The sequence below is a fragment of the Ahaetulla prasina genome, chromosome 6, assembly GCF_028640845.1.
Source record: "Ahaetulla prasina isolate Xishuangbanna chromosome 6, ASM2864084v1, whole genome shotgun sequence".
NCBI lineage: Eukaryota > Metazoa > Chordata > Lepidosauria > Squamata > Colubridae > Ahaetulla > Ahaetulla prasina.
This window is the reverse complement of record NC_080544.1, coordinates 22,194,516-22,219,406: the sequence shown is the minus strand read 5'-3', so window position 1 is coordinate 22,219,406 and position 24,891 is coordinate 22,194,516. Positions and strand designations below refer to the sequence as shown.

Genomic DNA, 24,891 nt, shown 5'->3' with positions numbered 1-24,891 from the left:
GCTCCTCATGAGAAGACTGTAAGACAGTAGTCTCCAGTGTGTTTAATGCTCTGGAAGATGAAAGAAAGTCATCTTATTCAAACTACAGTTGGCACCTTTAAAAGGACAATGGGTTCTCATATTTCCTTTCCTAATCAGTTTTGGAAGTTGCTTATTAACTATTTTTCTGCTATTAGAAAGTTTTGAATTTACAGTTTCCCCTCAATCCTTACAAAAGAATTTTTAAATACAAGTTTAAGGGCTGAATGTTCTTTTTTCCGGATAACAAAAGGGTGATTAAAAGTTTGATTTTAAAAAGTTACAAATCAACTAATGCTCCAGATAAATTTAAAATTTGAAATTATTCTGGAATTAATTGTAAAGAATCCTTCCCATTGGAATCCTTTCCATTGGAAAAGCTTTTGCTTTTGAATTCTGTAAAAAAAAATACATAAGACTTCAAAAATTGGACATTTGAAAGAATCAGAAGGAAACAAAGATGACAATTAAAGAAGAAGAACTCTTTAACTCAACTTACTAGCACAGAATGAAGCAAAATATTTTAACACTGGACATAAGAAATATATTCCTCAACAATGGACCCAGAAATTAATTTTAATAATGTCTGTCTCTAGTCTCTGTTTAAAAGATACCATGGAAGAGGAACAAGTATTACCTAACATGAGAGAGACCAATTTGAAGGTGGATCTAAAAATGACAGACCATAAGAATGACATGGAAAAAGGTCTCACACTAGATGTACAAAAAAAACCCAACTAATGTCTTAATAATTTAAAGGGATATACAAATAAACAATGACCTGGATAATTTTCCTATATTGGATTTACAAAAGATGCTTGTTAAAGTTTTCAATAATTTTGTGTGAGAAGGGACAAAAAAAAAATTAAAAGAAATTAAGGTCTAGGACAGTATTTGAAAGAACTAAAGATTAAGATTATTGGAAGCGAATAAACATCAAGAAGTAAAATGAAAAAATATAAATTTGGTTTATTTGATCAGGTTTAAAACAAATAGACTTCCTTGTTATCTCTGGTAATCCTTAATAGACTTTTGTTGATATTAGGACTGAAATAATGAGTTTTTATGCGTTTCTTTAAAGAAAAGGGATTGTACAGGAAGAATAAACCATTTGTTGTATTTTAGAAGGTGATGAATTATTAAAATTCTTATATTTGTGATGAATGGGGAATTCATTTTTATATAAGTTTCTTTTCTTTTTCTTTCTTTTTAGTTTTTTTATTTCTTTCCTATTTTTTTTTCTTCTTTTCTGTACATTTTCTTTTTTTTCTGTTTTTTTTTACTTTGTATTAACTTTTATTGTTGTGAATTATACCTTTTAACCAAATTACTGTTTTTTAAAAAAGTGAAGAATTGGCGGCAAATATTCAGTTCTTTTTTAAGCCGCACTTCATATGGATTCAATAACCTTGGGCTTTTCAGCTCTGATTTTAAAAAAACAAAACACCTCACATAAAGTGCAGTTTAAAGAAGAACTGAATATTTGCAGTTAATTCAGAGATTTCTCCTGAGACCACATGAAATGCAAAAGGTCACAGACAAATATACTCGCTCCCACGGGCACCACATTACTGGCACCAGAAGAGGATAAATTTTGTCCTGGATTGCTATTCCTCCCCCTCCTTTAATATATAAGGCTGAAATGACAATTTCTTTTTGCTGGCTTAATAGAAATCTTTGTCAACACTGTTTCTTCGGTTATCTGTTCTTCTTTTGAGGAGGCCATATAGAAGAAGTTGGTGCTGGCAAAAACAGCCCTAAATATTTTTAGAGCTCATCAGCGCTCATCACCAGTCAGCGCTGAATGAGCCAGGCCCCATCTCATAAATTAGAATACCATGTGTTGTTCTTCCCTTTGGCTCAGTGTAACTTCTTAGTCTTAGAAAGTAAGATAACTCAGGCTGTATGTCGCTTAAGGCGATGGGTAAGCCAGGTGGCTTGTGAAATAAAATAGGAAAAAACAGCATTGCAAACCATTTCCTCTGGTGCCCAGAAGCTGCTCAACAGCTGACTTAGGACAATGGGCTTGAAAAGGCTGCAAAGAAAACCTCAGATGAAAAAAAAAAATTTTTTTTTCACCATTTCATTGCACCAAAAGGAACTCCTTGCAATATTAAACAGGAAGCGCTTTGCATTTAAGGTGTGGCATGTTTCTTTCTTTTAATTTGCTACCTGAGGTAGCTGTGAACACCATGGAGTTTCATTCTTAATGGGTAACATCTGCTTTCCTACGCTTCATTTTTAATTTAATTTGGAAAGGCATTCACAAGCTCACTTGTTATCCCTTTAGATCGTTTACGTATCGGTTTTGCTTCACTAGTTTTTTATATTTACCGAATCCAACTACCGGATTTAATTTAGCTTCCTCTTCAGTTAAGTATCCAATATTGTTTTTCTTTTTTAAACAATGCAATATTGTTTTACATAACCAGTCTTCATTTTTAATTGTGTTACATATGCACGTCCAAGAACTCCAGGAGAAAACTTCTTGTCTAAGGGTTAGAAGTACAATTACAGGACAGAATTTGGTTCTGCTACCCCATAAAAGAAAACAAAAACCAATGATAAATAAATAAAGTATACACTTTGTTACCTTCTATCTAATGGACTGATTCTATTCACTTCTTCTCTTCTTCCACGCTTTCACCATATATATATATTTTTAATTATTTTTATGCAGGTTGTTTTTTCTCTGGTATTGGGAAATATAGGCAGGGCTTTTGAAATTCGTACAACCAACAGCACCTATGGAGAAGTATTTGTGGCAAGGCCCTTGGACCGGGAACTAATAGAACGCTACACTTTACAGGTAACTGGGAGTGATGGTTGTCTTAAGTTTTATACTGTGGGGTATAGGTATTCCTCCACCTATAGCCATAATGGAGCAGGGGTGAAATCCAAAATTCTTCCCTACTAATTCTGTGGGCATGGTTTGATGGGTGTGGCAGGGGAAGGATATTGCAAAATCTCCATTCCCTTCCCTCCTGGGGGAAGGATATTGTAAAATCTACATTTCCACCCCACTCTGGGGCCAACCAGAGGTGGTATTTGCCGGTTCTCTGAACTACTCAAAATTTCCACTACCAGTTCTCTAGAACCTGTCAGAACCTGCTGGATTTCACCCCTGTAATGGAGCCTGCCCAACATAGTTGTTAAGTGGTGACAATCATAAAATGTATTACCCATGTGACCAACCGGATTTTATCACCATTTTTTTTGGCGGTCATTAAGCAAATGTGGCAGTTGTAAAGCAAACATCCTTAAGGGAACCTATTGTTCACTATGGGCCAGTTTGCTGAAAACCAGAAGTAAATATGAATTATTGGCAAAAAATATCATAAAAAGTAGTCACATGACCACAAGATACTGCAAAATGGCCATAAACGCGGGCCAGTTGTCAAGTGCCTGAAATGGAGTCATGTGACCACGAAGGGCAGATAGGCATCGGCACCGGGTTGTAAGTAACCCTGGGGAAATCTGTCAGATCTTCAAACAGTTGCTGTGACCAGTTATAAGTTGAGGACTACCTATAATGCCTTTTGTAGTGTTTATGTGCAGTAAGCCAGCCCTCTCATTGTTCTACAGACCCTCTGTAATCCCAAGTGTGACATCTATGTATAACTCCATTATTTTAGTTGCTGATTTCATATTCTTCTATAAGGGCAGACATCTTCCAATGTGAACTACATGTGGAATGGAATACATCTTTCATGGTGGAGTTGTGTATTTTTGTTTTTGTAACTCGACATCCAGCAAAGATTCTAGAAGCCACCAGTGTTGCATCTCGTATCAAACTTCAATTCCAAAGTAGAATTAGAATTTGTCGAAGGAAAAAAAATCTGAGCTGTAGCCTAGTAAACACATGGCTCCTTCTTGAGGAGCTGGTACAGATGTGGCCAGGAACAGCTTTGCACGAATATATCTTTTGGGCCAGTTGTGCCTATTTCTAGTTTGGAAAGTGATATTTATGGTTGCTCATGCCTTAGCTACTTCCTGATTGGATTGTTGCAATGATCTAAATAGGGGGCTGCTTAGTGATAAAATCCAATTTGCTGTGGGCGTGGCTTGGTGGGCATGGCTTGGTGGGCGTGGCAGGGGAAGGATATTGCAAAATCTCCATTCCCACCCCACTCTGGGGCCAGCCAGAGGTGGTATTTGCCAATTCTCTGATTCTCAAAATTTCTGCTACCAGTTCTGCAGAACCTATCAGAACCTGCTGGATTTCACTCCTGGGGCTGCCCTTGAAGAGTATTCAGAAGTTTCAGTTGGGCTAGAACGTAGAAGCATGTGTAGTATTGGTCACACTATGGCATGCCCATCTAACACACTGTTAGCTGACCTACATTGAGTCCCAATGGATCTCAATCAATTTACTGGTTCACCTTTAATACACTACATGGCACAAAACCAAGTTTCCTGTGGGATCATCTATCCCAGTGTCATCTAGAAAAACTTAGACATGTCTTCTCTGTCATCACGGATGCCTTATGGCAGGGTCCCCAACCCCCGGGCTCTGGGGCAGCATGTAAGCATGCAGGCACAGTGGCAGCTGTGCACGCCAATTGCACAAATGGAGCTGCGTGCACACACACAACCTTGCCCTTTGCTCGCATGGAACCATCCCTCTCTCCCTCCCCTGCCAATCTGCAAAACTGGAAAGTTTAGGGACCGTTCTTTAATGGAACAGCCTCCCTTCAGATATTTGCATGATCTTTGGTTCACCATTTTTATCTTTGGCTCACCATTGGTTAACCATTGGTAGCTAATGTAAATAATAATAATAATAATAATAATAATAATAATAATAACATTTTAATTTGTATACCGCCCTTCTCCCGAAGGACTCAGGGCGGTGAACAGGCAGATAAAATATAAATACACACAATAATTAAAAACATCCCTTAAAAAACTAATTTAAATGCCCAAAATGTTTAAAAACGTACTCCCCCGTAAAATCACAAAATTTTAAAAACCCATCCAATAAAAATAAAAATCAGGCTAGTCCAGCCATACGAAATAAATAAGTTTTAAGTTCAAGGCGAAAGGTCCTAGGGTCAGGTAATTGTCGAAGTCCGACAAACTCCAGACCCTGAATAAAACAGAATTTGTTTAAAAGCTAACAAAAGACAAAAATATATTTCTTTTCTTCTGAAGGGACCGAGGTGTTAGATCCTGGCACTAATCCAAGTGCTGCTACATAGTGAATGTGAGAAAAGAGAGTAAATGAGCTGGAATATATGCAGTGAAGAAAGGAGAAAGGCAATTGAGGAGGAGGGGTTCCCTGTCCTTTTAATCCAAGGTGAACTGAGAAGGGGAAGTTATAGCTGTGTTTCAGTACAAAAGCAGATGGGCAAATCAAGTGATCCGAAGCCACAGTGGGCTCTCTGTTTGGCACAAAGGTAGAATGACGGAGGGAGAAGTGTGGCACACGGTTGGAAGCTTCAGAAATGCATTTACGGGGTCTGCAATCAGGATAAGCCATCAGGCTTCAAGTTACTAGAACATCAAGACATAAGACTCTGGGTTTTGGACTCTGGAATTCAAGAGAGACTCAGACCAATGACAAATCTAGTTCAGAATTTTAGTCCTACAGCAGCTAACATATGTTTCTGGAAAGTCCACAAGCAGAACATGAGGACAATTTTTAGGCAGGAACTTTGCGCTAAAATCCCCCCAACATTTTTAACTATGGGATATGAAGGAATTAATCCATTTCCTTGGAGACATTTTTTGTCCCATCCTTCTTCCACTTCTGTTATGTCCTGCCTGAAATGTCTAAAACTGCATAGCAATATTCTAAGAATGAGCATGAAACTGTTTGATATATGCAATATATGCTATTTTCAATTGTTTTTTTATTCAGCAAAGTTTTCTATTTATCGATCATCTATCCTTTCCTCCCTCATCTGTCTGTCTGTCTGTCTGTCTGTCTGTCTGTCTGTCTGTCTGTCTCAGTCCGTCCGTCCATCTATCTATCTATCTATTTATTTATCTATCATCTTCTAGCTACCCTGTTTCCCCAAAAATAAGACATCCCCGATAATAAGCCCAATCGGGCTTTTGAGCACATGCACTAAAATAACCCCTCCCCAAAAAAATAAGTCCTCCCAAAAAATATTTAAACGTATGCGCAGCCGGTCCCCACCATTTCCTCAGATTAGGGTTAGGAGAAAGAGCTGGAAATCAGGTAAGAGGAGCACCGTCTGGCTCCGTACACCCCAAAATAATAAGACCTCCCCAAAAATAAGGCCAAGTGCTTATTTTGGGGTTCAAAAAAATATAAGACCAGGTCTTATTTTCGGGAAAACATGGTATCTATCTTCTAGTTATCTTCTATCTTTCTATCTACTAGCTATTTTCTATCTATCATCTAGCTAGCTATCTTCTATCTATCTTTTATCTACTATTGATCTACTAATTCAGGGGTCTCCAACCTTGGTCCCTTTAAGACTTGTGGACTTCAACTCCCAGAGTCCCTCAGCCAGCAAAGCTGGCTAAGGAACTCTGGGAGTTGAAGTCCACAAGTCTTAAAGGGACCAAGGTTGGAGACCCCTGAACTAATTGATAACTAACTAGCTAGCTAGTTATCATTTGTTGTCTATCAGTGAAACACTAGCTTGTTTCAGTAGAGGAAATATTTTTGCTCTTGTACTTGAAATATGTACTCTTGTCCTGAGCTGCTAGCTTTGCCCAACTTAATAGCATGATCAAATCCGTAGTGTCGCATCTACGTTCTACTGAGTCTCATCTTCCTTTCAGATTCAAGCAGCAGACCGAGGTGTCCCAGCTCGCAGGAAAGAGCACACCTTAAGGGTCAATATCCTGGATGTTAATGATAATTCTCCAGTCATTATCAACCAACATGGATACAACGTTAGCATTAACGAGGTAAGAAGTTCTTCCGGTGTTGCCGGCTTTCTATAGATAGGTTCATGGCCGTGTCCCTAATGAAACTTGTTCATGCAAAAGAAGGAACTGGGCCTAACTTCAGTGCAACTCATTTTTGCTTATTTGTACAGTGTGTAAGCATTTGAGAGTATGGATGAAAAATATTCTTTTCTTAAAGACGTTGTAGGCAACAGCATCTTAGAAAAGACAATTGACTATAATGCCAACCAAATAAAAGCAAAATAAAGGATAGCAACATTTGGTGCACCAATTTATTTTATTTATTTATTTATTTATTTATTTATTTATTTATTTATTTATTTATTTATCAGATTTATATTTATTTATTTATTTATTTATTTATTTATTTATTTATTTATTTATTTATTTATTTATTTATTTATCAGATTTATATACCGCCCTTCTCCCGAAGGACTCAGGGCGGTTTACAGCCAAATAAAAAATAAGATTACAAAAGTTAAGAAATAATTTAAAATCTAAATGCAGTTAGGCCGAAAGATAAAAGAGTAATAAAACCATATTAAAAACCAAACTTTAAAATACGTTAGGCCAGCCCTGCACGATAAAACAAGAAGGTTTTCATAGCTTATCTCTGATATGAAGATAGCATGCAAGGAGAGCTGGGTGGATAGAAATCGGAGCTCTAAAGACTGAGTCACGGATGAACCTAGAAGTTTCAATGTCAAATATCCCTTGGTATCCTAAACTTGAAGTAAAGCTCACTATTACAGGCTTTCTTTGTGCCCAGAATAAAAATTCATGTCATACCGAGGAAAGATCTCTGAGGAATTCGGAGAAAAGCCAAAAGAGTTATAATAATTTCCAAATGTTTTATTCCTTTAGAACGGACATCTCCGAACTTAGCAACTTTAAGACTTATGGACTTCAACTCCCAGAATTCACCAGGGAGTTGGCTGGCTGGGAAATTCTGGGAGTTGAAGTCCACAAGCCTTAAAGTTGCCAAATTTGGAGACAACTGCCATAGAAGAAGCCTGGGCAAACCTTTACTCAAAGTACAAAATGATGCAGATTACATTTTTTTTTTTCAGTTTCTCTACAGCCCTGAGGATTGACTGCTCTGTTTCCTTTTTGAGTAGCAATTTTTGCTTCTCAGATGTATAAGGATTTCTTTCTGGTTACTTTTGCATTGACTTCTTCTAGCACAGGGCTGTCAAACTCACGTCCCAGATGCATCACGCGCTGGCCATGCCCACACCTGGTTTAGTGAAGGGGTCCCGATATGTCACGTGACACTGCTGTGACGACGCAAGTTTGACAGCCCTGTTCCAATACAACACTGTTCTAACGAAAGCTGCTTGTACTGTTTCTGTAGCTCCATCATATATTACAGTGGTGGGTTTCAAAATTTTTTACTACTGGTTCTGTGGGTGTGACTTGGTGGGCATGATGTGGCTTGGTGCGTGTGGCTTGGTGGGCGTGGCATGGGAAGGATACTATAAAATCTCCATTCCCACCCCACTCCAGGGGAAGGATACTGTAAAATCCCCATTTCCTCCCGATCAGCTGGGACTTGGGAGGCAGAGAATAGATGGGGGCAGGGCCAGTCAGAATTTTTCTACTGGTTCTCCAGACTACTCAAAATTTCCGCTACCAGTTCTCCAGAACTGGTCAGAACCTGCTGAAACCCACCTCTGATATATTAGTATGATGACATAGCAAAGTTTAAATTTTCTTAGATACTTGCTATCCCTTTGCATATTTGAGATAATCTACTAAGAAATGTTCTCATTCTAGACTCATTTAAAGAAATAAGATTTGTCTAAGTACAGTCCTGTTCTTGCTATAATCCCCTTTCCACTCCCTGGAAAATGTGTGTAAAAAGATTTGGAAAATGCCACTGTTTAGATAAACCAGACAAATGTAATTTATTCTAATTATAGCTTGTAAGGATACACCTTTGTAGCAAATGCATTCCGTAACAGAGACATATCAACAGGATGTGTGTAATAAAGCAATAAAACATGATGATAAAGACAGATTCCAATTACTGGATTAGGCTGTTGTTATATACTTATCCAAAAGACAAATGCATCCAAACCATATTACCTGAAACCATCGGATGGGAACGTTTACTACATAAGCACTCCAAGGAAGTCCCATAGTCTCATCAACACTATTCAGATGGATAAGGGTTTAGGGTTCCCATAAAAATAGCCAGTCTGCCAAGAGAAGAAGCCTGAATACTGTAAAATACTATTTACAGATAGTCCTCGACTTACAAGCACAGTTGGAACCAGACTTTCCGTTGCTAAGCAGGACAGTGGTTAAGTGAGCGATGACCAATTTTACAAGCTTTTTGCCATGGTTCTTAAGCAAATCACTGCTTGTTCTTAAGTGAACCATGTGGTCATTAAGCAAAGCTTGCTTCCTCCATTAACACCGCTTCTCAGAAGCTGGCTGGAAAGTTGAAATGGAGATCACATGACACCCTAGGATACGGCAACTGTCACAAATACATGCCAGTTGCTAAGCACTTGAATTTTGATCACATGACCATGGGGATACTGCAACAACGCAAGTCATTTTTTTCAGTGCTTTTGTAACTTTGATCAGTCGCTAAATGAATGGTTGTATATTAAGGATTACCTGTGTTAGCCTGTGTCAAATCTGTCAGGCTCGAAAGACAAGATTCACACACGAAGGTTTAATTAAACTGATTTATTGCTGCATAGCCCATGCACAAGAGTCTTCTTTGCTAACGGCCAGCACCTGCTGAGAGTTAGATAAGGTCAGTGGCATTCAAGGAGGGTTGGACTTAGTTTGCTTGTGACTAGGCACGGACTCTAGGCCAGGAGTCTCCAAACCTGGCCACTTTTAAGACTTGTGGACTTCAACTCCCAGAATTCCTCAGCCTGAGGAACTCTGGGAATTGAAGTCCACAAGTCTTAAAGTGATCAAGTTTGAAGACCCTTCCTCTAGATCAGGCCTATCAAACTGCCGGGCCACTGGCCGGATGTGTCACACGCTGGCCATGCCCACGCCCAGTTTAGCAAAGGGGGGAAAGGTCCCAATACGTCATGTGATGCGAACTTGATGACGTGAGTTTGACATCCCTGCTCTAGATTGATACCTCTTTTCCCCCCGGCCCCAGGTTCTGCCATTCCTTCTTCCACAAACCCTACGTTTGGATTTAGTATAAACTTCAGTGTTACTTCTTCTGTGGCCTAATTTTCTTTCTTCCAACCCTTCTGTCTAATATTTGCACAGAATGTAGGTGGAGGGACTGCTGTGGCTCAGGTCCGAGCAACTGACAGGGACAGTGGCCTCAATAGTGCCCTCTCCTATTACATCGTCCATGGCAATGAAGAACTGACCTTCCGCATGGATAGAGTGACTGGAGAAATCGCCACCCGCCCTTCCCCTCCAGACCGTGAACGACAACGGTTCTATCAGCTGGTGGTCACTGTGGAGGATGAAGGCAACCCAGCGCTCTCGGTAAGCAGTGGTTTTATTAAATTTCCTCTTAGGAATTGGTGATGCAGTTGGGAACTATTGAAAGTGGTAGCTACGAAAAAGTGGCTATGAAAAATAGGGATGCTTTACTTAGTCCAACCTATGACTGAAACTGGAAACTTATTTAGAAAATGCTAGGTTAATATCTTTAATCCGTACTTAAGCTTAAGAGCCTCTGGGTTACTTCTTATACCTTCTTATAAGCTTAGGAATTTGCATCTTCTGTATAAAATGTGCATTGCTTGTATAAAAATTGTGTGGCCTGCTGAATCTTAATGATAACTTTGTGGGCAAAAGTTATATATTGTTTGCTAAAAGAAGTTTCATGATTGATCCGGAGCTCTGTTATCGGCTGTAGAGGCCTTTCCCGAAGGGCCTCTGCTGGCAAAACAGAGGCTGGGGGTGAGGCGTGCTTCAATCCAGACCTTGTTTCTCAACTGTAGAGGCCTTTCCAGAAGGCTTCTGACAACAAAACGGAGGCCAGGGATGACACACACAAGTGTGGGGGGTGGGGGACGAGTGGCCGCAGAAGAAGTGGGCCGGCAAGGCAGTTGTCAGGGTGCGCGAGACCTGGTAAGTAGGGCAGCTCTACCCCCCCATCCCATCCCTAGCTTAATTTTTATCCATGCACCTCGCCCCACCCCATGCACCCCTGACTGGGCGTGGTCTTAACTAGGGCTTATTTTGGGAGTAGAGCTTATATTGGGCACACGTATAAAATCAAGCTAGGGCTTATTTTCAGGGCAGGTCATATTTTCAGGAAAACACAGTATATATAATCAGGACAGCATAATTGGGGACATATATAATGAGGAATGCTGAAATCATAGATATGTGATTGATTAGATTTACAAAGATAACTGTTTAATTAGTAGTAATTTGGGGGTTATCGTTCAGTCAGGTTTATGCACAGAATACGTGTTGCATAACCTGAAACTGCAGTTCAGTTTCATCTCAGGGTTAGTTCTTGGTGTTATTTCAGTTCCTCCCGAGCTTTGTCCTCTTATTTTCTCATTTTCATTTAGTACTAAAAATACAGGCTCAACTGTCCCATATCTCTTTTGGACCAAATTAGTATAGAATAATATGCAGTCCTTCACTCACTTATATAGTTGGCTTAGTTTACTTTTTTACCAGGAAGTGACTAAATTTTGCTTTGCGGATTTCCAGTGGATGGTTTAGGTGGAGCCCCAAAACAAAATGAAATAATCATTTCCTCAGGGATCACTTCTACATCTCCTTAATTCTAAGACCTCTGGCTTATGTTCAGTAATGTATCTGTGTTGGTGTTTTGTAAAACATACTTTTCCTTTACTCAAAAACAGGAAAAGGGTTTTTCAGCAAGTTTTATTCAGAAGTTAGGGAGGTAAAGATATGCTCTGTGCAAATTTAAGATTAAAATATGCATGTAAAGTTTTTTATGTTGACTTTTTGTTTCCTGATATTTTCTGACACCTCCTCACTATTTAATTTTCATAAGAGGGTACAACATTGTTATATGCATTACCAACATTCAAGGCAGGGGTGAAATCTACTTACCTTTCTTACTGGCTCAGAAGTGCACACACCACGTCACATGCACACGCAGACCTGTTCATGCGCAAAATCTTCTGCGCATGCACAGAAGGTTAAAAAACACATTACTTCCTGGTTAAAAGTTTGCATTTTTTATATTAGTTGCAGACAAATAATCTAGGTATATCTGGTTTTCATCTTTACTATCGAACATATAATTGTTTTGAATGGCAACACAAAGGAGAAGAAATGAACAGCAATAATTTGGTTTGTAAAATGGCTGACACTGAAACCGTGAAAGCTGATTAAACCTTACCTTAAACCTTACCTTAAATTTCTAAATAGGAAGCAAATTATTCTTTTTTATTGATTGATAAAATTTATTGGCTGTGCATCTTAGCTGAGGGGACATCTGGGCAGTTTACAATCGTAAAAGATAAAAATTCTATAAGCTAAAAGACATAAATTAATATATAAAGCCAAACACTGTGCCCCAATTAAAGTTAAGGAGGATGAGGGGGGGGGGGAAGTGGGATCTGTTGTTAATTTATCAACCATCTCCACTATGATGCTCTTCCTTTGGCGCTCAAAGCCAACTGGCAGACCGAGGTCTTTAGGTTCTTATGGAAGTTCGGGGGAATTGGAGCCAACCTTACTCCAGGGAACAAGATGTTCCAGAGGGCAGGTGCAATGGCAGGGAAGGTCCTTCTGGACTCTGCTACCGAGAGTATTTAGGCTAACAGGAACTGCAGCATGCTTCTCCTGCCAGTATGGGTGTGGTTGGCCAAGCCCACCAGGATGAGATGGTCCCTAAAGTAGCCTGGATCCCAAATTCACAAAGTATAGCCATTTATCTATTTATTTATTTATTTTATTTGTCACAACAGTTATATATAAGCATAAGCATGAAATAACTATACAATATATAAGCATAAATATAATCATAAGTATGTAATAACTATATGAAATTGGATACAATCAAAGGGAACATTAGGACAGGAACGGTAGGCACGTTGGTGCTCTTATGCACGCCCCTTATTTGTATATTCTCTGCCCCCTTATCTTTTTAGTGGTGTGATTATTGCTGAATAAATATATAGTGTAATTGAGGGGTGTCAAATTTGCATTGTCACTGCAGTGTCACATGACGTATGAGAATTTCCCCTCCCTCTGGGGACGTGGGCATGGCCAGTACGTGACACTAATGGGCCGCAGTCGGCAAGTTTGACAGCCTTGGTGTAATTGTATTTCATGCTGGCTGGGGAATTCTGGGAATTGAAGTCCACACATCTTAAAAATTGTCAAGTTTGAAAGACACTGGTTTACAGCTACCGATGTGACACTTTCTTACTGAGGATTTGTGGATAGACTGTGGAAATGGCTTTGGTCAAGAGTGCCAGTTACAAAATAGAATAGAATAGAATTTTTTTTATTGGCCAAGTGTGATTGGACACACAAGGAATTTGTCTTGGTGCATACGCTCTCAGTGTACATAAAAGAAAAGATACGTTCATCAAGGTACAACATTTACAACACAATTAATGTTTTTCATCATGCAATACTCACTTACTAGAAAGACTGTCCTGTATAACAGGTCAAATCAAACTATTCTATATTTCTATTATGATCTGTAAAATCATTAAGATCTACTCTCTAAGATCTATGGGAGTCACTAAGCGTGTGTAGTGGTTCACATTCCATCTCCACAAAGCAGTAAACTTGGGGAAAGATTATTTGAAGGGATTGCAAATAAATGCTACTCTGGGCTCCTATACACCCAAAGCACCTCTTTTGAGTTCTGATACAAAGCACTAGATTGCCTTCATAGTTTCTCTTATTCTGTGTCATATTTGATTTCTTTGGGTAGATACAGATACATAGGTCCAGCAGAGTAAATTAAAATAGAGCTTGCTCATTTTCCCCCCCTTATTATATATAAAAAGGGGGATCAGAAACTTGAAGGTAACTGTATAGTAGTTTTAGCTGTTAGAAGCTGGGCCTTAAAGAAGTGTACAAATTCTGCAACATTACTATAGTCAGGGGTGGGTTTCACTTACCTCTGCTACTGGTTTGCTCTTGCGTACGTGTGCTCACTTCAGATCATATTTGATGACGAACCGGGGCGAACCGGTAGCAACCCACCACTGACTGTAATGTGTGAACTCGGAAGAAAACCATGATGTTTAATGAAATGTATCTAAAGTACAATGTGCCTAAGGTTGCAGGTCTAATTTGTAAGGCTACATGTCTCTTGAAGCTATTTTCCATGAAAAAAATATCTTGGGAAGGAAATATAATTGGGAAGGAAGCTAGATTATTTTACACCAGAGTGGTATAAGGCAGACTTTTATTAATTTGATCCTCTGATGCTAAGAGTGTCAAAGACTCTGACATGGAATCAGCTTGACTTTTCTTTTTTTTTAACTAGATATCGCTCCTTCTGTCACAAAAGTAAAACGGATCTGGTTCTTTTTGTCACCAAAGAAAAATAATAGCCACATTAAACTTTTATTGTATCAATTTATTATCAACAGAAAATAAACAATGAACCCATTCAGAGGGCAAGTCAAAGGAGTTTGCTTGTACACAGGATAAGTAATCACCCAGCAGGAGGAAGTAAGCAGAACGAAAAGAATGCAATTTCTTCATATAATTAATTAGCTTACCTCCTTTTTTCTTCTTTAATTTTTGTTCTTAAGCAAAAATTACTATTTAAATGTATCTTTTAATGGTGAACAGCCCGAACATCTCATTCTCTCTACTTGGTACATACAATTCAGGAATGTTTCCTACATTGAGTAAGGATGAGTTTTAATAAAGGCTAGCTTGTCAGAGTACATATAGCAACAGAAGACATTGCAACAATTCTCTCAAAAATAGAATTGTTCAAGAGAAAAATTAATCATACCTCACCAAGAAAAAAAGGGGACAATTAGGCAATGTTGAGCAGCTGTCTTTGAAATTGCTACAAATAGTTAAGTATTGTATGTAATTTATCTTTGTTGTAATGTTATTGCCAGACAAAAGATAAGGCACTTCTTAGGCATCGGTATAAAATTAACTTGACTGATCTTGGCTATTATACGTTTATGAAATCTCTGACACATTTAAAATATCACTCATTCTTTATAAGAATGTCTTGTATTTAGAGTTATATCTCTCAATATCAGCAACTTGGTGGCATGGTGGTGGGGAATTCTGGGAATTCAAATCCACAAGTTTTAAAGTTGCTGATGTTGAAAAAGGTTGACTGAAGCTAGACAGAATGACTACTAAAGACTAAACAACTCTAAATACCGATTGCTGTTGGCCAATTTTTATCTATGGCAAAGGTTACTTGTACTTTCTATTCTATCAAAGACATTATTTTTCTCCAGACAGCTTAACTTAAAGCTATCAACATGAATTATTTCTATAATTCACAACTGGAAAGATCTTTCAGTTAAAGCATTTCCTCTGCCTACTTAGCCATAAACATTTGCAAAGCACAGGATAAATTATACCAGAATGACATAGAGTTATCATTTAAACAAAATGTACCAAATTAATAATGTTCTCTAAAACCCTCTTTAACATGTTTATGAAACAGCTTGTAAAAGCAATCTGTTGTTCAACAGAGCTAAACTGAAATCCATTTTTTATGTTCTAACATGTATCCTTCATGATTTTCAACATATTCTTACAAATAATATTAACTTGTAAGTTATGCAGTTGAGAACCTTCATCTAGATTTCCTTAAATCATTAAGCAAATAAAAAGAGAGCAAAGGAAAGACTGAATTAGAACTAGAGTGAAATATGGAGATAGTTCATTTGGGGTTTTTTGAGGACAGGATACAAGCAAAGCATCTTATCACTATGTTAAAACATGTGCAAACATACAATCATTTAAAGGATACATATGCAAAGTAAAAAAAAAATATTGCACATGTACATTATTTTCTGTTTCTAGGGAGTCAAGGCATTTTGACTGCAGAGGCTTGGGGATGGTACTATTCACAACCCCTTATAGTTAAAAAAAATGTAACATGATCTCGATCTAATTAATCCATACAACACATTAGAAACACGTTTCAGTAACTTCAGTGAAGTAAAAAAACCAAAAAGTTTGCAGAATTCCAGGAGAGTAAAATAATATTTCCTTGTCTTCCATATTCTCCACGTTGAATTGTTTCAGAAACCAGAGAACAACAATATATTGAAATATTAGGACAGTCAAAAAGCACCTCCAAGACTTTAGAAACAGGTTCCTAAAAACTTCTCACATTTGTTTCCCTCTGTCTCTACCTCTCTTTCTCCTTTAAAGCAGCAAGTAATAAGCCTTGTTCATATTGCTGTTAAAAATTCAGAATACATCATCTTCCTTTGACAATTCCTTTGTTAAATCCGGTGAATCAGGAATAGGATCTGGAAAATATTAACAACATGAATTAATACATTCAGCCTAGATTTTGTTGTGGTATTAGTTATTTAAATGTGAAGACTGCTTAGCCCATTTCTTCCCACCCACTTTTTTACTTCCCAAAAGTAAAGGGGAAAATGGCACCAATAAATGGGAGCAGTAGTCATTTCCCATTAAATGCCTCAGAAACCACGGTCAGCCTACAATTTTTTTAATAAGTTTTTTATTTATAACACAACACAATATAACAAACACAAAACAAATAATATACATTCCCTTGTTACAATTGTTTTGTAGCGGTTACCTCCTAATATTTACATTTTCTCCCAATTCTCGTTATAATATTTATATCCTTCTTGTCCCATTATCCCTTATTACTTTATAATTCCTATCACTCTTAATGTTAAATTTATACATTTTATACACTATCTTACATACACCTTGCACTTATTGTTTCTCCCCTTTCATCACTGACCATTTTTTCTGGTCTCCAGTCACTTGTACCATTTATCCCATATTACATAATATCCTGTTTCTGCCTTTTCTTTTAATTTCTTCTGTTAATTTGTCCATCTTAGCACAATCTAAGATTTTCTACAAAAAAAAATCGTCTGGTGTCCCCTGCAGAAGCAAAAGTAATACCCTCTTCTGATGGCTTACAAACCAACCTATTTATCATATTATATAAATTCTTAAGAAATGACATCGAATGCATTCTAAATTCAAGAAAAGATTGCACAACCATTGGCTGAGATTATATAAGGGCTTGGGCTGGAGATTGGACAACCTCCTTTCCAACCGAATGATCCTATGATTGTTGATATATAGCAAAATGGAGGATATTTATCTGTCAGTTCTGTATCAGTTGTGTGGGAGCTAATACTAGTCCACAAATATTGTTGATATAGAAAGTGCTACCCTGTTTCCCCGAAAATAAGACCCAACCGGAAAGTAAGTCCTAGCATGATTTTTCAGGATGCTCGTAATATAAGACCTACCCCCCCAAAATAAGCCCCAGTTAAGATTGTCGGCCAGATGGATGCATTTAGTACCGTATTCCCCCCCCTCAAATAAGACCTACCCAGAAAATAAGCCGTAATGCATCTTTTGGAGCAAAAATTAATATAAGACCCAGTCTTATTTTCGGGGAAACACAGTACAAGAGTCATTACTGTTTTACTTTAAGCTAATACTCTGGAAATTAAAAGTAGCCTGGCAGCTATAGCATTATCCTACAGAGAAGTTAAGAAACATCTCAAGATCTAGTAACATCTAAATGCTTCCTTTTTGCCAATACCAATGGAAATAATTTGGTTCCAATTTGCAGTCTATCTAACAGAAGGTTTTTGCTCACAGCAAAGACCCTTACAGTAGAAGAATTATATTTCATATACTTGCTTTTTCTCCAATTGGGGGCACAAAACATTTAAGATTTAGGACACTCTTCTACGTATTCATGATGCATGACTGTATTTTTTTTATTTCAACTATCTTTATTAAATTTCAAAGTTGAACATTAAACTACAAATTAACATAAAAGGGAAAGAGAGAGGGAGCAACAAAAACAAAAGTCACAAAAAACAAATATACTTCAAACAAATAATAAAAATGACACTTTTACAAGAAATAACGCAACAACCTCTCTAAATTTAAGCAAATAATGCTAGTCTTTTAAATAAACTAAAATACTGATAATCAGTATTCTAAAAAAACGCAATGTTAATAATATATTCGTCTCTTAATTTTAATCCGGTGCATATTAAATGGTCGGAGCCTTCTCTGCCATGGATCCTCCCCTTTGGAATAACTTGTTGGCCCTGCAGAGTTAGGTTGGCTCCAGCCCTCCTGATCTTTTTCTGCTAGTTGGCCGGAGGCTGCAATTGGGGAGCATCACAGTGGAAGTGGTTGATAGATCCAGTCTCCCACCCAGCCCGCCCATCCTATTCCTTCCCTCCCCATCTTTTAGTTATAGCTGATAATTTGTATTTTTACAGTATTTTATTCAGTATTCATTATAATCATAAAGCAGACCCTGCCTTAGTGCGGGAATAACGCTAGGAAGAAAAGAAGATTATTATTTTTTTATACTTTATATGTTTTAACATTGTAAGCCACCCAGAGTCACCTTGTGGTGCAGAGGTGGGTTTCGGAAGGTTCTGACCAGTTCTGTAGAACCGGTAGCGGAAAATTTGAGTAGTTCAGAGAACCAGTAAATACCACCTGACTGGCCCCGCCCCCATCTATTCTCTGCCTCCCGAGTCCCAACTGATCGGGAGGAAACGGGGATTTTGCAGTAACCTTCCCCTGGAGTGGGGAGGGAATGGAGATTTTACAGTATCCTTCCCCTGGAGTGGGGAGGGAATGGAGATTTTACAGTATTCTTCCCCTGCCACGCCCACCAAGCTATGCCTTGCCACGCCCACCAAGCCACGCCCACAGAACCGGTAGTAAAAAAATTTGAATCCCACCACTGGTGAGGTGAGCAGCGAATGAACGAACAAATGAATGAATGAATGAATGAAACAAAGAAAGTTTTTCAGCAATGGAAGAGACCTATGTAGACAGATGTTTGCTGATAGCCATTAGCATGCACTCAACCCTGCAATGAAATACTTACCGAGTGATGGGAAGAAACATTCTCCCGGGGCTGGAGGCGAGAGAGGGGTATTTGGCTCTGAGAGAAGGTGTCGGTCTGACTCTGAAGCCTGACGGCTCGCCATAAATGATAATTGTGGTCTGATCCTGGATTCTGACTCTACGTCAGGGACAGCATCAAAGACGGGATTCTCAATGCCGTGGGCGCTGCTGCAAAAGAAAGCTGAGTCAGATAATCTCATTAGGGTCAAGCAGGGGTGAAATCTATTTACCTTCCCTACCAGTTGGGAAGTGCATGCTTGGACCTTCTACGCATGCGCAAAGCCTTCTGCGCATGCACAGAGGGTAAAAAACAGGTTACTTCCTGGTTAAAACCAGAAAGTAAAGACGTCCGGGTGGGTGGCAGAGCCTCGCGGTGCTACCACTACCGGTTCTCTGAACCATGTGTCACTGCCACTACCAGTTTGGTCGAACCGGTCCAAACTGGTAGCATTTCACCCCTGGGGTCAAGTCCCAGCCTTTCACATTCCTAGCATTCCAGACACTTTAAAGCAAAATGTCAGAAAACTATTAGTATAAATATTTAAAAAACATTCTTACTCGGTGCTATTGATGGGAGGGGTGCAATATGAGGTGTGTTGAGGGATCAGAAAATGGGCAAGATAGAAACCAATTAGAAATCTATTATTATTTTTAATATTTTAGGCTAAATTTATGCCCTAAAAAAATAACCCTCTACTTATATATTGCCATGGGGCAGCGTGGCTCAGTGGTTAAAGACACTGGGCTTGTCAGCTGGAAAGCTGACAGCCCAGGTTCGAGACCCAAACACTGCACAATGGAGTGAGCACCCATTACTTGCCCCAGCTCCTGCCTACCTAGCAGTTTGAAAGCATGCAAATGTGAATAGATAAATAGGTAGCAGTTTGGTGGGAAGGTAATAGTGTCCCATGCCCCTCAGTGTATAGTCCTGCTGGCCACATGGCCATGGAAGTATCTTTGGATTGGCTCCCTCAGCTAAGAAATGGAGATGAACACCACCTCCCTAGAGTCAGACGTGACGGGACAGGGGAAACCTTTACTTTTTATATAGGGACACCATCAATGGTCTTTATTATTACCTTATTTTTCGGAGTATAAGACGCACCAGAGTATAAGACGCACCTTAGTTTTTGGGGAGAAAAATAAGAAAAAAGCTGATTGGCAGATGGATTGGCCTCCTGGAATATCCCCAATCAGCTGTTCTCAGATGTGAACTTTAGCAACAGGTTCCTTGGTTATGGGCTCTGTGCCTCTGAAAGCCTCCGAAAAAGAGCTTCAGAAAAAAAGCCTCTGAAGCTCTGTTTGGGAGCTTCTTTTCTGAAGCTTTGTTTGGGGGCTTCATTTCTGAAACTCTGTTTGGGGGCTTCTTTTCTGAAGCTCTGATTGGGAGCTTTTTTTCTGAAGCTTCTTTCAGCCTCTGAAACCTTTGTTTGAGAAGCTGGGTGGGGCTACATTCAGAGTATAAGACGCACCCAGATTTTCACCCTCTTTTGGGGGGAAAAAGGTGCGTCTTATACTTCAAAAAATACAGCATATACGGTATATTTTTGTGGCCTGAAAAAGAGAATGCTCAAGTAAAGGCTTTAATAATGTCATACCATGCCTAGAAAAAGCTGATGGACACTGGACAGGGTTCTGACTAAATAAGCAAAGGCCTAAGCCAAAAAGTAAATCAGAGTTTTTTTGTTTTCATCTGTAGTAAGAGGACTGCTTTGCATTATGTCTGCCCTGAGGATGTTGCCTTATTCAAATTAGGGTTTTCCCCAATTGCTGGGATAAAGTTATTATGTCAGCAGAAAATAAGACAGCCATGATGCCGTAGTGCCAACTCTTAGCCTTTTTCTATCCCCTCTCTTAATTCATTACAATCATCTTGGTTTTCCTCCACGTAAAGGATGAAAAAAAAAAATTAATGGGTCTGAAAGCTGTCCTTGAAGAGCATGAGAAGGAGAGAGAGTCCTCCTACCCATGCACGCTTGCCAATTCATCATTCTTCCTGAAGCTGTGAGAAGAGATTTCTGCCCCATAGCTTCCATCCATCAACTGCTAAGCAATCATAGATCAAATCATGCCAATTCTAAGAAAATTGATTTCCAGCTAATTTCAAGTTCAGTTCAAGACACTCTCTTGACTTTTCACATCCAAAATGGCATAGTCCCAGAGTTTCTCAAGAAGTGTCAATATCTAGGTGACCTTATCTGTGCTTGAAAACTAAGATCTCATTAATACTTGGATGAGAACTCTCTGGGAAACAAGGGTTGTTAAGCTAGAATCAGTTGAAAAAAAACTTTCCAGCACAAATCAGTAGCAAACCACTTTTGAACTGCTGCTAAAAAAAAACAACGCATGATATGGACATGTCTATGAAGTCATTAGGAAGCAGTGCAACTCAAAAGAAATTTTTATTTGATCTCAGGGAGTAACTTAGCCTAGATGGAGAACCTTTTCGGCACTGAATGCCGAAAAGGGACCGTGCACACATCTGGGCCGTAACCCAGAAGAGGAGCTGCCCAGGGCACATGCGCACGCCCTAAAATGAACTTAGTTTCAGCTACTGAATTTCCAGTTTCAGCTAGCTACTCTTCAGGGTTTCTGGCATGCATGCGCATGCGATGACCAGCTGGCCAGCGCACATGCGCATGCAGGAAAACAGAAGACCAGCTCTTCTAGTTTCCAGCCCTGTCGCATGCAAAAAGGCCAGCTAATCATCGCGCACGCATGCATGCCAGAAACCCAGAAGAGGAACGGGTGACGCCATGCGTGCCGGGCGACATGGCTCCACGTGCTACTTCGGGCCCGTGTGCTATAAGTTTGTCATCACGGGCCTAGATGAAAAGCCTTTGGTAAGTCAGCATTCTTAAAAAATGTGAAGAGGCTCTGTGCCAAACCCCGATGGAAATACGTTTCACACAGTTGTTTTTATCGGTGGCATCTTCTTGTTGAATTCCTCTTTAAAACAGACCTGCCAGACACGCATCCCTTCAAACTTTTAGATTTTTGAAATTGGTTTGATGACTTTTGTTTGACAAGGCTTCATTTATTGTATCACCCACAATGTGGTTTTGCAATAACGAATATATGGTACGATTAAAGGCATTGGCTTACCTATCCATCCTTACGAGTTCGTGAGCACCTGCGAAAGCAAATGCAATTTTGTTACAGGAAGAGCAGGTAGTCCTGCTTCACACCCATTAGATCCCAATATTTCAGCCATAGGAAAAGTATCCTTCAGTCCCTTGAATTAAAACACAATCCTTCTGACCATGGGGTTTGTTCAATAGCTAGGGGGTACCATCATGCATTTAAGAGAATGGAACCCTTTTCTATTTCCTCAGCAGAGACTGTTCGCTTTGCTTTTCCTAAGCAACTAATTCCATTGTCTTTGGTCCAACACTTGTTGGCTTGGAGATTTGAACTAGACAAGTAAAAAGTACTCATTCATATGGCGTACAGATACTTGACCCAAATGGTTCAGGAGCTGAACCCTTTATTTCACCCATTTATATTATGTTCAGGAGCCGAATCCTTTATTTCACTCTTTTATATTGTGTTCAGGAGCCGAATCCTTTATTTCAGCCGTTTATATTCCTGTAAAAGGCATCTTTGGAATAAAACTAAAGCTAAAACATAGCCAAATCATTACAACACAGCAATCTGCATTACCTAACCTCTCATTTGCAAAGAACAGATGGTACTATTCAAGTCGTATCCAAAAGTATCCCTCTAGTTTTAAATGCAGAAGCTTTCACAGGTAAACACATGTCTGGATATTTCCTGTCGAAAAGATCCACATGGAACAATAAAATGAAAGTCCAGCAGCCACCTATTGACACAAATCTGATAACTTAGTAGGTGTCCATTTTGGCTCTATTACTCTATGTTTATTCTCAGTCAATTGAAAATATAACAATATTTACAGGAACCTTTCCTAACCTGCTATCTTTAGGGCACGCTGGATTAAAACTCCCTTCGCCAATAGCCAACAAATGAATTATTCACTGAAGGTGTGAACTTCTGAGTTGAAGTTTTGAAGTCTTGAGTTATGCAACACATTTGGAGGACTTCAAGTTAGGAAAGATTAATCTAGTTGATGATACACTGGTTGTTTCATCACATTTTGACACATGACTAAAATGATATATCATAGTTTTACAGCAATATGAAACAAAATTTGATCAGAAGAAGTGATTATTTTTAGTGGTACAACAAACATCAGATTCTTTCCCCTTTCAAAATCTTATTTATTTTACTCCATGTGCCACTGGTTTTAACAATGTGACTATCACTTCACTAATGGAGTTCTAAACAGAGATCTTTCTAGGCAGGATGCTGTGGTTTCACATTTAATTTGTTTTCTGTAAACGCAAAAAGGATTTAGCTCTTTTGCAGTGTATTTTGAGACTAGAAATCGTTCACAAATATTTAACCTTAATATATTTCGTCAGCATCTTACCTGTGCTATTTTAACACAAGATACTGTATGTAGACATTCAATGGTGCATATAAAAATGAAAGCAAGCTAAATCCAGATTTAGAATAAGCAGCTTCAACATAAAAAGGTCTTCCCAGTAATGGAAATTTCCTATTTGCGTGAATGAGTAACTATAAAACCGGGGTGGGCAAAATGGCAACCTGTGGACTTCAACTCCCAGAATTCCTGAGCCTTCTCCTTCTGCCTACAGTATAGTACAGGGGTCAGCAACCTGCGGCTCCAGAGCCACATGTGGCTCTTTGGGCCCTCTGCTATGGCTCCCTGTCGGGTGATCCCACCACTGGCTGGCCCCGTCCCTTGCCCTCCCCTTTCAGTCTCTCCTCGCCCGGCCTGAGAAGTAAGAGTATGGCTTAGGGCCAGGGTACTTACGGGACCGCCTGCTGTTACCGAATGCCTCCCACCGACCTGTACGCTCGCACAGAGAGGGACTCCTTAGGGTGCCGTCCGCCAAGCAATGTCGGCTGGCGGCCCCCAGGGGGAGGGCCTTCTCTGTGGGGGCTCCCACTCTTTGGAACGAACTTCCCCCTGGACTTCGTCAACTGCCGGACCTTCGGACTTTCCGCCGCGAGCTGAAGACCTATTTGTTTGTTCGCGCAGGACTGGCATAGGATTTTAATTAGTTTTAATGTTTTAATATTTTATAATTTATGTGGTTTTATTTTAATGTTTTAATTCGGCCGTTTGTGTAATAAGTTTTTTAACTCATGGTTTTATGTGTATATTGCTGCCGTTTTTATTTTGGCTGTAAACCGCCCTGAGTCCCTCGGGAGAAGGGCGGTATAAAAATTTAATTAATAATAATAATAATAATAATAATAATAATAATAATAATAATAATAATAATAATAATAGCAATGGCGGGGGATGGAGAAGCGCCAGGGCAGAGACAGAGAACTACAGATAGAAAGCAGGGGAGAGAGAGGGAGACATAGAGAGATACAGAGGGAGGGGGGGAGGGAGGAGGGAGGGAGGGGAGAGAGAGATATGTCAAAAGGGTTTTGTGGTTCCTGGTGTTTTTTAACAACTGGTTCTCTGCCCTAATGACCAGTGGGTAGGCATGGCTGGGGGGGTCATGTGACTGGTGGAAGTGAGTGACATTGAGTTGGCCACGCCCACCCAGGTTTTTGGCTCCTGGTGCTTTCTTTTCTGTGGGAAACGGGTCCAAATGGCTCTTTGAGTATTTAAGGTTGCAGACTCCTGGTACAGTAAAACAGTTGATGGGGGGGAGAAATAAAGGAAGAATCCACCCCAAAATAATGTCTCACTGGAGAAACACATAACCTCCAACTAGATAGTCTAATACTTCCCTCATGTGAGATGGGCAGCAATGCAAATATGACAAATAAAACGTCATTCATTTGGTAATGCATGCAATAAATGGGAGGAAAGGCAGTTTTATCACTTTAGGTGGAATACTGAAATAAAGAACCAAAGTAGTGGCAAAA

The 24,891-nt window shown here is 39.3% G+C and overlaps 2 protein-coding genes across 2 annotated transcripts in view; one reads left to right on the top strand and one right to left on the bottom strand.

The window, feature by feature from the left end:
- The window catches only part of CDH23 (cadherin related 23), a 719,962-nt gene that overhangs the window by 593,678 nt on the left and 101,393 nt on the right, over positions 1-24,891 (top strand). Inside the window, exons 35-37 of the mRNA XM_058188066.1 lie at positions 2,699-2,827; positions 6,778-6,906; positions 10,156-10,383. Coding sequence (XP_058044049.1) covers positions 2,699-2,827; positions 6,778-6,906; positions 10,156-10,383 — 486 coding nt within the window. The remainder of the gene's footprint in view (positions 1-2,698; positions 2,828-6,777; positions 6,907-10,155; positions 10,384-24,891) is intronic.
- Positions 14,417-24,891, bottom strand: part of VSIR (V-set immunoregulatory receptor) — a 28,980-nt gene continuing 18,505 nt past the window's right edge. The window contains exons 5-7 of the mRNA XM_058188067.1: positions 22,060-22,087; positions 18,935-19,122; positions 14,417-16,322 (exon numbers count right to left, since the gene is read on the bottom strand). Of these exons, the coding sequence (XP_058044050.1) occupies positions 16,261-16,322; positions 18,935-19,122; positions 22,060-22,087 (278 nt within the window). The 3' untranslated portion in view covers positions 14,417-16,260. The remainder of the gene's footprint in view (positions 16,323-18,934; positions 19,123-22,059; positions 22,088-24,891) is intronic.